The sequence below is a fragment of the Cimex lectularius genome, unplaced genomic scaffold, assembly GCF_000648675.2.
Source record: "Cimex lectularius strain Harlan isolate CLEC.00 unplaced genomic scaffold, Clec_2.1 scaffold142, whole genome shotgun sequence".
NCBI lineage: Eukaryota > Metazoa > Arthropoda > Insecta > Hemiptera > Cimicidae > Cimex > Cimex lectularius.
Window position 1 is genome coordinate 637302 of NW_019392729.1, and position 12993 is coordinate 650294.

Sequence of the window (12993 nt, forward strand, 5' to 3'; positions counted from 1 at the left end):
AAAATGGAATGAATGTTGAATGTTTTAGAGTTGCTTCACCGAGTGATTATGTTCAGCGGGTCCGGTTTGAGTCCATGGGCGCTGCAGAAAGATCCGCTGGCGGTGAAGAGGAGAGTGGCAGAACAGACCGGCTGCCACGGCGACCTCGTCGAAGACGACCTGGCACCTTGTCTTCGGTCCAAGCCGCTCAAAGATCTGCTGGCAGTCCGCCTAGACCCACCAAGGTACATAAAGTTTTCCATCAAGCCTAAAAATGACACCACAGTAATGTTAAATTATTTGTGATCAAATCATATAATTTTCTCAGGTCGGTTTAATCGTGCAGGTTAATGTTTATTTATTAATTTTCAATAATTGATTTAGTCGTGTTTATCATGTATTTATGTAACTATTTATTTATTGGTATGGTGTATTGCGAATTATTAATGAGTGCGTGCTCAAGTTAGGTTAATCCGGGCGAGTGTCCTCTGCATTTTTAAAGGGGAAAGCAACAAGAGGAGACTCATTTAGAATTCCAATTTAATCAAAAACAAATGTTATAAACAAACAACCCCTTAGTATCCTCAATCCTTATTTTTAGAAAGATGAGATTTGAGGATGGCGTTAAGTTGAAAACCCTTTTTTTCAAAACCAAAATTTTTGTAGGTACTGCTGGGTGATGGATGAAGAAAAATCGTTGTCTGTTTTATATATAAAATGGATTTTTTGTAAATTTTTGATTGAGCAGTTAGAATACAAATGATGTTTGAAATAGGTTTTAATCCGTAGTTATTTATTTTATTTTTGAATATAGTTAAATGAAATTGCAAATTGCTTTCAGTAATATAATAATTGCAGCCAAATGTCTATGACATCAAGATTATGATCTTTATACAAAAAAAAACCAATGTTTTAAGCGCTATGGAAAAATAGGTTTATTGTATAAATATGATACATTGAGGTTTGACAGTATAATACTGTATTAAGTATTTTCGTATGTTCTTTTTGTATATTTTATGCAATGTGAATAGTAGAAAAATATGTCTAAATTTTTTTTCCGTAAAAACAATTAAATATCAGGACGGTCAAAAATGAATGTGTGGTTATGTTCAGAATAAGATTTTACAGGGGCGTGTCATGCCTTGGCTCCATAAAGAAAGCGAGTAGGCATGCTGCCGGATTTAAGAAGAGTTCTCGGACACGGTAGCAAGTTTCAAGGTCACCTGTTCCGCTTTTCAGAGGATTTGGGATTTTTTATTTTATATAGCCTTCAAAATATGTGCTTTGTGATTCTGTGTCTTGTATGATTAAGTGTATTTATCGGTATGAATGGGGAGGGGCTGATGGCGAAGTAGCTTCTTCATCGCCTCTCAGGTCATAGGTATGACTTGGGCTGGAAATTTTATTATAATTTCCCCCTCGACCCCAGTTTAGATTAGTTTATTATAGGAAACAGGTAGATGGAGGAATATCGAGTACTCCATCGACCAAACCTTATGGCTGCGAACAACGTATATAGGAATGAATGTATTTATGGGTGTGAATGTGTATAAAGTGTGTAGGGGTAGATTGCTAGTGCTTCGGGGCTGAAATGACCAAGCTGTCGGGTGCCCCTGTCCAGAAAAAAAAGTTCCAAGTAAAAGGTAAAACAGTATGCGTCCAATGGATGTAGTAGGAAATTAATATGTGAAATCATTGTCAAATAAACGATAAATGCACCTAAAACCTTGTCGTTTAGCGTTTAAATTTAAGAAGAATGCAAGAATCTTGAGACGCGTTCCAGTGTAAAAGGGTTGGACGAAAATGTTCCACCATGATTAATGCGTTTAAAAAAAGTTTTCACGAAAAAGCATTTCAAAAGAAAAAATATTAATGTCGCAATTAGGAAAGTTAGGCCTCTCGAGTGCGGGCTTGCATTAACTTTGTAATCAAAAACTTTCCCGTCTGGGAAGAGGGACGTAATAAAATTTAATACCAAACAAAAATTTTATTACAAACTGATAGGCAGAAAGATTTTTAGATTCAGGAGAGCAAAAGGTCAAAACATTAATTACACAAGTAATAAATAATATTTTAAGAATGGCCGTTGTCACATAATAACTTAAACAGTACCATAGAAAAATTTACAGAAAGTACAAGTATTTTTTCTTAGTTTTTAAAAACTTAAATTGTCGAAAGACAGTGGGATAAAATAGTTTTAAATATCAATCTACGAAAACATTTCCCACACCGTTAAAAAAAAGCTAAACCTAAAAGCACACTGTAAACAATGAAGCCATAAATTAATCCACAGAAACTATTTCACCTAGGTCTAACCCTTGACCAAAGTTATAAGTGAGAAGTCATATAAACAACATAATATTTTAATTAAGGCTAACGTAAGCATTGCCTAGAGATTATGCAGCAAAAACTGGGAAATAACCCCCCCACCATATTTGTTATACACAAGGGTTAGACACTGGTAGTACATACCAATATTTTATATTGTTTCGCATATTTGGAGCTAATATGGTTGGTAAAAAACACTAAAGAAGGAGGAATTAAACAAAATATAGTCTGAAAAGATTGATGTGTCTTTTAAATAAGAGTACGTGGTGCTTGCTTCGTAACAGCGATAGAAACCCCATTCGATCTCCCACCCTTACTACATTCATGTACAAATGATAGCTTTCAAAAGTGCCAACATATTTTTACAATGCAAACAAATAAAACAAGATCTATGGAAAAGCCAACACAGTTCTGAAGAAAATTAAAATAAACGAGTTGGTTATAATGAATTTCACCATTAGACCCACCGAATTAAAACTTGGACTAATTCCAATCATCTTTCAATCTGAAGACCATGCATCAACTTTTTGCACAGAAATTGATAAGAAAGAATATAAAATGTGTGCGGTTGGTTACTTTCAGACAGACTAGCAGCTGTAAAGGCACTAAATGCGTATACTTTTAGCTCCAAAGTAGTTTATGAATACCTAAATTTCATTATGACCCTAGGAAATTCTTGAGTTCTAAGAAATGAACGCAAAGGAGGAAACAACCAGAATGATCAAATAGCAAAAAAAGAGGCAAAATGCACTTGATAAAATCACCAGTTATTAAGAAATCTAACACAATTGTAAATATCTCAAAAATACGAGAAAACAAATATTTAGAGTGAGTACAAATACTTTGATTGAATATAAAAAATATTTTTTTGCGTTGTATAAATTCACTTTTTTCCACATCCTATATGTTTTTGTTAAATTTGTTGTTCAGGATTGTCGTAAATCCCAAGCCCTGAAGATGATCTCAATAAAGATCGAAACGTTGGCACGATAAAGAAAATATTTTTCTGAAACCTACATCACACCAAACCGTCTCTCAAAAAGAAAGGCGAAGGTCTGTCTATCTGCCTGTCTGTCTGTCTGTCTGTCTGTCTGTCTGTCTGTCTGTCTGTCTCTCTCTCTCTCTCTCTCTCTCTCTCTCTCTCGCGCGCGCACAAACACACACACACACACACACACACACACACACACACACATTCTATCTATGTCTATCTCTCTCTTTCAAAAGGCAAGATTGAAGTAAAATTATAAGTCTCTACACTGGCCACCGCCATCTTTGCTGACATTTAAAGAATATGGGCAAAGTAGAAGAGAAGAATGTCTGAATCTGCTAAGAAAAAGCAGACATGTGCATATATACCTATGTCGGTCGCAATGGAACATATCCTATTCTACCATGTTGTTTTTCTAGATCAAGTCGGCTCCGTCAATTCGTGTGCTGTGTAAAAAATAATACTTACCACATATTACAAAAATGGTGGATTTCGCAAATAGGTCAAACTGAGAGCGGACAAATATTAAGTAACTCAAAATCTATTCTGTTTATTGAATTAGCGATTGTGTAATAAATGACACAAATGAAATAAGCATATTACGTTGTTATTACGGATTAATAACATTATGATAAAATTTTAATTTATTTCTTTAAAATCGTTGTGTGAGAAAAACGATATTTACGAACTCTACTTGTGTATACATTTCATCCTACCAACTGAATTAGAACCAATATTTGTACAGAACATAACTGCCTTCAGGCAAAATATTAATGGCCATCAAAGAGAGCCATTAATTCCTAATAAAACAAACATTTTCAATGAATTTTGGAAGAGTATAAATTTTAGTTAAAATTCTTAATAAACATTATATTTGTAATTTTATAGTTAACTATCATTTTCTTCAGCCTATCCCCACAGGTTTCGTCTGTCAGACGTTTCGCCATCTCGCCATCTTCATTATTGAAGATGTGTAATTTCTATCTTCTGACAGAACAACCTGCAAGGTTAGACGTACCAAATAACGACAAAACTACAGGTTCATCCTCCTACACAGAGAAATCTTACAGATTAAATATTATACCGTTTATTTTTATTTTTCTATTATCGATGAGAAATAAGAATGAACTTGATTATATATTTTATTTGCCGTATTTTTCACAATAATTGTTTGCCAGATTACTAAATTGATTACATGAGACTAAATGAATAATTTGTGTATGCCAAATTTTTGAAACCTAAAAATGTGTAATTCGTATAAACTAAACGTTGGTTGTTTTTCAGGTTTCTCCCAGGATTCGCCCCCTTCGTGGACGGAGCGGTTCTTTCTTCCACGCTTTCCTCCACGGTGCCAGAGACTGGCCTGTCTTCTCAAGAAAGGCACGGCCCCGGCTACCAGCTGTCCGAATTCTCTGATCGGGATCTACTTTTTGGCCTGACGACGACCGAGTCGTACCTGGACCTGAGCGCCCAGGATCTCGAATACGGTTTCAACGAGACGCGCCGCGACCGCATCCTCAGGACGTACGTGCGCAACTCGTACTACTTCCACCTCAACGAAATATTCTCAACTTTGAAAAACGAGTACACGGACTGGGACCGACCCGTCCAGAATCCTCTTAACTTTCGCGATTCGACTTTGGAAGTGCTAAGTGACGGACACACAGTGGCTCCTCTCATAAAACTCGGTTACCTCCACGCCGTCAATGGTGGTCGCACGTACTTCGTTCATTTCCATCACCAGTCCAGCGAACGAGACTTTCCTCAGGTAAGGAATTATCTAATGTATCCTGTTGTAAGATAAATCCGACTTTGACGGTCGCTGAACCGTATTTGCGGATAAAACAATTGTTGAACTCTAGAGTTTGCTCTTCTCTGGACACGTGTGTGCTGAGGAAACAGTAAAAGTTTATGAAAGCAAGCAAAGGCAAACTTGCTAAGCGAGCAAATATTCATTTAACCCACGCTTTGTAACTTGAGGTAAATACAATTTGCCGATAAGGATGGAAACAGCGTTCAGTTTATTTCAAAGACGTCTCTGAAATTGATATGTCACAACTAATATTTTATTATTTTATTACCGCGCAGGCAGAGAAATGTCATGCATGTCAAAATGAAACTATTTGAAACGGTTTTTCAAGAGTTTTTTAAGTCATGGTAATTATAGATTTTACAGTTTGGTTCGGATAGACCTGTCTTTATATGTGAACATTTCCTGTGAGAACTAGACTACAAATAGTTGACAATTAAATTATATGTTATTCAATAAATAAATGAAGATACAAGTAATAGAAAAAATACACAAATATCTGCAACATCTATTTATGATAAATTACAAGGATGGTCTTCCACTTATTCATTTTAACTTCACGTTAGATAAACGATAAATCTGACATAAAAATCTGTTTGTAGAGCTGCGAACCAAATAAATTTCTAACAACTGTTGGACCAGCGAGCATGCAAAGCCATCAAAATTTGGCCAACATTCATAGGGGAAATGGTAGTCTTTCCTTGGATTCAAGCACATACGCCTGAAGGGGCCCATTTTCCAACACCAGGGAAATAATTAAAAAGCTTAAACTAACTACCCAAATTCAGACAGACTTCAACCAAATGTATTCTGGTTCTAGGATTAACCAACACGTTAAATCTAACAACTAACTTAATTAAAAACGTATAAACTATTCAGGTTACTGCGTTCTATTGGCCAATTTGTTTGGGGTTGGTGGCAGAAAAGGTACTTTAATTTGCTATCTAGAATATAACACAGTTTAGTAACCTGCGATGAAAATGCACTCTACAGACAAGATACCGTATACTGTTAGCTATGTGGAATGTGCCAGGTAGATATAAATATTTCCAAATTATTATTTTAGCATAAAGAACTAAGGCTGAAATTATTTATGATTGGCCAGAAGCCCGTGAGTCGGTTGCACTTCCACTTTTTTTCACTAACCAGCCCGTTAAATATAAAAGCTTATAAACTAGTCAGGTCACTGTACCCTTGGCCAATTGTGCAGAACCGGTACATAAGGTAGTCTCCTTCGAAATTTAGAAGATGGGTTTAGTAACCTATGATGAACATGCACTCAGTTACGACTCAGCCGATTGTAGAAATGAACTGAGGTTGGGTGAGTATGAGTGAATGAACTGGGCAGAAGCTCGTGTGATGATCCTTCTACATTTCCTGCACGTGTTGTCGACCCTCTATGCAATGGCGCCCCTGATCTTATGAGCAACTCGAAACCGTTTTGTAGACAAAAATATCTAATTTGATCCTTTTTAAAAAGATTGTGATTGATTGATTGTTTGATTTTTATGTACTATTATTTTTACATACATTTTGTACAAAGTGACTACAAGGGGAAATGTCTAGGACATTATACATCCTTGTGGCACAGGGCTTATGTATATTTACAATATTTGTTGATTTGGCCAAGAGAAATTAGAACAGTGGTGAAAATTATACTAAAAACCACTTGCAGAGAGAATACATTCATAAATATGGAAGTTACAAATAATTACATATATTATAAATTACAAATCATAAGTCATTGACTACATATGCACAATATATAAGTTTGATAAACAACACATTTCTTTGATATTAGCTAATTTCATAAATAAGTTAATAAATAAGCAAGGTAATAAATAATTACTAATAAGTTAAAATCATTGAATAGACTTGTACAATACATAGTCTGACATTTACTAATTTGGTAAATAAATACTTATATAAACAGTAAAATTAACAATTTAATAAATAATTTAATAAACAACCTAACAAACAATTCAATAAATAATTTAATAAATAACTTAACAAATAATTTAATAAAGAATCTAATAAACAACTTAATAAACAATTTAATAAATAATATCACAGTGAATAAATATGCAAAGCAGTCATACTAAAATGTGTTTGATCCTCCTGTGTTTCCAATTTTTGTTGAGGTTATAGTTTCCTACATTCTTTACTGTCATATTTGTATTCTCAGGGCTACGTTCATAAAACGAGCTAGTTACCCTTTTGATATCATCCTTAATATATGGGATGTTTAAAATTTCGAGCATATAGTTTATACGAACACTTCTTTTAGAGGATGTAATTAACCTTAAAAATTTATTTTGAATTGTTTGTAGACACTTTATATTGGTGTTACTTGTGTAGCTCCACACTTGACAGGCGTATACCAGCATTGGCCTGACTATGGTTTTATATACAATGAGTTTATTTTGGGGGCTCATCCCAGATTCTCTACACATTAAAGGGAACAGAGTCTTGATAGCACACTTTCCTTTATCAACGTTTTTACAAGGGTTGGTACCAAAGTTAAGCTTGCTATCGAGGTCTAAACCAAGGTATTGAACAATATTGCGCCAAGGAACATTTGAGTCACCGATTCTTATAACTTCCCTATGTATAGGATGTCGTTTTGTAAATAGAATTGCCTCAGTTTTTGTTGTGTTTAACCTGAGTTTCCATCTGTGGCAAAACCTAACGATCCTATGGAGGTTTCGGTTCAATTTGTTAGTAATAGCACTTACCCTCCACGATGAACAGTATATTGCTATGTCATCAGCATACACTTTAAAAAGATAGTTTCTACTCACAGTAAGTTGTTTTGTATAGATCCGGATTTCGAGCCCTTAGCTCATCATCAGGTTGAAGGATTTCTATTGGTTGCAAAACAACTTACTGCGGGAACTATCTTTTTAAAACGGATTGAACACCGCACTCACTCCATCATTCATCATTTCTAACTAATTTGATGCTAATTATAGTTATTTAAGTGTAATTATAGGAATTATTTTACTTACTTTTTACTTTAGCAATTAGTTACTTAAGTTTAATTATAGCAATAGGAATACCAAAAACATTAAGTTTATAGCAAAATTGGTTACAAATATAAAACTAATTACATAAATGATATGTTAAATAGCTCGAAATTGTTTTTTTGTGTTTTTTTTATTAAAGAATCATTTTTCCAATATAGTTAATATGTAATTATGTGGCAACGATATTTTCCTTTATTTAAACTATCGGGCACCCTATTTTATATGGAAAGGAGAATCGGTCCAGCATGTCAATAGAACGTGTTTCAATTCATTTTCACGACGTCGCGATACGACTGGAAGGCAGTTAACAAAACTTTGCCAATCGAGAAATATCTCCTACTTCGAAATTCAACAGTTTTCACTGAGTCGAAGCCTTTCAAGGTTTTCAATAGACAAAGAAAACTCTACCAGGAGATTCTTTCAGTTTCGAACTGGTCGAAGAATCGGCATCTTTTTATACAGTCGGAAAACTTATTGGCGTCCGTTCAATTTAAGTTTTTCTGCCACCAAATTTTCTAACAAGAGTAAAATATACGTTTGACTCTTTTGAATGTCGTATATTATAAACTCTAGTATAAAAAGAGAAATCATCAATCAGTTATTTGTACTAAATAAATTGAACTAAAAATTTAGATTGTATCACTCGGTTCTACATGTAATGCCTGGATTGATGGAGTAATGAATCGATTTGTTTTTTCATTCAGTTTGCAAGCTTATACAAGTGAAAGTAATCTGTTCATCATCTGAACTAAATAGACTCTTTACTATTAATCATGTTCTACTAAAGAGATCGGTTTCAACTCCTTTGACGGAATATAAATGATATGCTTGAATGCTATTCAATACAAATCCTCACGTGAGTTATAGCTTTCGTGGATATTGGCCAAATTCATTGCTTATTTTGACGACGATTTCTTAAAGAATGCCGACCGTCGGCTGTATATTTGAATTTTTCCGATGACGGGCCGGGGATGCGGGGGAAATTAAGCAAGAGTGAAAATAGTGTAACCCCGAGGACATATTAAACACTTTGGCAATCTTGTAATGGGCCCGAGTTGTCTGATAGATGGGGAAAGACAGCTGGACAAATAAACTTTACGTCAGTCGTGTATTAGAACGGAGAGGCAATATGCAGATATATTGGGTCCTGGGAATCCTCTATTCAACCAATCTAGTAATTCGAGGCACATCTGGGTCACCGGCTGAATTCCACTTAAGCGACTCTGGCATAGTCTATGTGCAGTCCGTCCTCTGAAACCGCCTGGAATCGCTGTGACTCCATGGTATCTCAGGATTACTTACTATATCGCCAACTGGGAAGGCCAGTACATTTCTGGCCTTACTACATTCGTATATATTGAATAAAATTGAAACAACTGCGCAAAATTGGTTTGAAAAGCTTTTGTCGGATTAATTTAATTTAAATTTCAAACCGTTTGATTGGAAAGCAACCTAAATTTGTTCGTCATTTCAAAGAAATAGAAAATACAGCATATTCTTTTTGGCATCATAACACTGTTTCAAAAATAAAGTTTTGAGAGGGGATGAAATTTGTTATGTACTAAGTACAAAATGTGTGGTGTTTAGTGAACATTAATTAGAAATCGTGAGATGCGGTCTGGTTTGACGTAGGTTTTAGAAAAACATTTTTTTATCGTGACAACGTTTCAATCTTTATTGAGATCATCTTCAAAGCCTGGGATTTATAAACTTTGTTTAAATTTTACAAATAATTGTAGGATGTGAACCAATGAATTTATATAATGCAAGAAATTTTAGATAAAAAATAAATAAATAAATAAAATGAATTTATGCAATGCTAAAAAATTTTATATTAAAAAAAATATTTGTAAAATTTGAACAAAGTTTATAAATCCAAGGCCCTGAAGATGATCTCAATACAGATCGAAACGTTGGCACGATAAAGAAATGTTTTTGTAAAACCTACGTCACACCAGACCGAATCTCACGATCTCCGAATAATTAAGTACAGAATCTCGACCAATACCTTTCATAAATATTAATTAATTGAAAAATGTTAATTGGTCAATCGCAACACGAACTGTATTGAATTTAATAAGTATAGAATATTAACAAAATTGACATCTGACTAAAAGTAGCCCACGCACCATATATTAATACATCGATCAACTTAATTTCTTACAAATTGATAAATTATAATCGTATTAATTTGTACTGTGCCTTTTACACAATTTAATTTAAATTTAATTATAAAATAAAACATTGGAAACAGATGAACAGAATATTACCTATTCCTAAATTAGCAAACTTTTATTTTTTGTCTTGTTTCTCATGAACCGAGAGGTTTTAATCTTTCTTTCAGCTCATGTGATTAATTTACTATCGACGAGTGGATAAATTGGTTCTGTGAAGTATTTTTCCTTTTTCCGAAAGTCAGTTCCACCACAGTAAAAATCGTTTGCATAGGTAATTTTAATATCAAAAAAGTTTTAAAAAATGCCCTATAATAAGTATCTTGCCTTTTGAAATAGTTAATCTTCGTTTGTATCCTGCTATCTTGAAGCATTAAATCGAAACTGTTTGGCTCATTAGAAACAAACATTTAAGTGCGCCCGGTTTGTTTTCCGAAAATGCCCTGATAAAAAAAAAATATATATAGAGAAGAAAATGAACTCGCCCTGAATATGAAATTCCAGACGGATAAATCTCAACTAAAATTTTGCCGTAAGAATGCTATTATATTTATCATTTAATCAGAACTGTAGTAAGCTAGATAAAATAAGAATGATAATTTTTTTTAATTTAAAAAAGTGGATACTGTTAAAGCTGGAAAAATGACAAAAGGTAAATCGGTATATATTCGTGAATGAATAAAAGAAGTTTAATTGCCAGTAATTAGACTTATATATATATGNATGTAAGTTACCAAAGTTCCACTAATTACACAACTTCATTAGACAAAAGTCTCATAGTTTTCATATAAATTCTATTCTAAGTGTAATTTGATACTTCACTAGGAAAAATGATTTCAAATCAGATAAATTTTGTAAATTCATTCTAAAACTAATTTCGTTAGTTTTATTTGGTTTATATTTTCAGTAATTGTCTGGAACTTGTCTTATATTAAGTTCACCAAAAGGTAACTCAGGGTACCTACATTTAGGACAGCTCCTTTTACTTTCCTTTGTACAAAATCCCTCAGTGTGGCGTTCTTGGTCTATTACTTTATTTAGTGCTGATACACGTATACTTACATCACGCTGATGACACTGTCATTACTTCTTCTTACTTATACTTAGACCTGTTATAGCTCACCTAATCTTCCAGAAACCCATCTATTCCATCAAACAATGGTTTGAATCTCTAACAAAATCAAACTCAGTTCCACAAAATCCCAAAATATAACCTCACACTCCATCACAACACTATCTCTCATTTATTATAACCTCACCCCTGTACGGATTGACCTAGGTCCCTACCCGCAACATCAAAGGAACCTGTGATACTAGTTACTTTAAAAACTAGAAGACAACAAATCTAATCTCTTTTAAGTCCAAAATCTCATATACAACTTTTCACTGAAGCTAAAATGAATGGAATATGGCTTCAACCAAACTTTCCAATATCTGCAAAATCCAGACTCCACCATCAACTTTACATCCCTTTCTACATTTCCAACCGTACTTAACGACCTAATTGTTACATATATATAAAAGAAGTTGCAAAATCCTTCTACATAAAATTTCACACTAAATTCAAATTGTACTCTAACACCCAAAACAATAAAACTAATGTTTTGAATTTTCCCTCCTTTTAGCCATTTTTCAGGTGGGGTTGAGATGGGAAGTTAGTGTCCGAGTGGATCGAGGTTAGCTCAAGTGGTAGAGCAGCGGCGTATCTAGCTGAAGGTCGTGGGTTCGAATCCCGCTCGTGACACTGACTTTTTATCTCAACTAAAAACCTTAATTAATTGAAAGATATTAATTGGTTAAGCGGACCACGAAAACTAGTGACTTTGGATAATATATTTTTTTAAAGTTTTTTATAATGATCGAATGAAATTGTCTGTCCAAATCGCAAAAATTTATTCACCTGTCAATTCTTTCTTTACAATATTTCGTCTTTTAGCCTACACGACGAAAATCCACAAAATTCTGTAAAAATATTAGCAAAGTTTTGGATTATTTATTAAACGAAAACTTATCAAGCTCGGTTACTTTAAAGTTCCTTTGCTAGTCACTAGTGCGAATTGATTCCCTTATCATTTTCATGCAAAAACAAGCTGAATAAAGAGTCAAAGTGTAGCGCAATTTTTTTCCCCAGATTTGTCGTGTGATAGACACTTTAGGGAGATTGTACAGAGTCGGAAAATTAGTGTTTTCTACTCTCTGTCGTGACGTGCGAAGTTGAAAGGGCGGCATTTCAACCGGCTTGCTCTCCTTATGTACTTACTTATCAAGCTGTCGCACATCTACAACATTCAAGTCTTGACGGCTTTTGGCCTTTTGTCCGTCTATTTTCTCCCCCAACACCTAATCTCTTTTATACCAGAGTAAGAGAAAAATATTGATAAATACTGTGTAATATGAAATGACTTACATTGTTAATATGGAATGGGGGGGTTGTTCTGGCGCGTTCCCATCAGCGACGCGCCCGATTTGTGACGTACACGGTACCCCTCTATCTTCAACTCCTATCTTCTCAAAATTCACCAATCATAACACACTTCCCTCCTTTTTCCTCAAAAACCCATCCCTTCCAGTCTTTTTGGCCCTCTTCTACACCAGCTCGGAACGGCACATCTATCGCCCTGTCATCTCCCCTAAAGCCAGGAACACACTTACCTGATGCTACGCCATGCGACGCTACCCGATGCT

At 34.4% G+C, this 12993-nt stretch overlaps 1 protein-coding gene across 2 annotated transcripts in view; it reads left to right on the forward strand.

Annotated features, from left to right (window-relative positions):
* Positions 1 to 12993, forward strand: part of LOC106666991 (neuroligin-1-like) — a 641234-nt gene that overhangs the window by 521130 nt on the left and 107111 nt on the right. For both annotated transcript variants that reach the window (XM_014394572.2, XM_014394573.2), the window contains exons 5-6: positions 29 to 224; positions 4583 to 5066. In XM_014394572.2, the coding sequence (XP_014250058.1) occupies positions 29 to 224; positions 4583 to 5066 (680 nt within the window). The remainder of the gene's footprint in view (positions 1 to 28; positions 225 to 4582; positions 5067 to 12993) is intronic.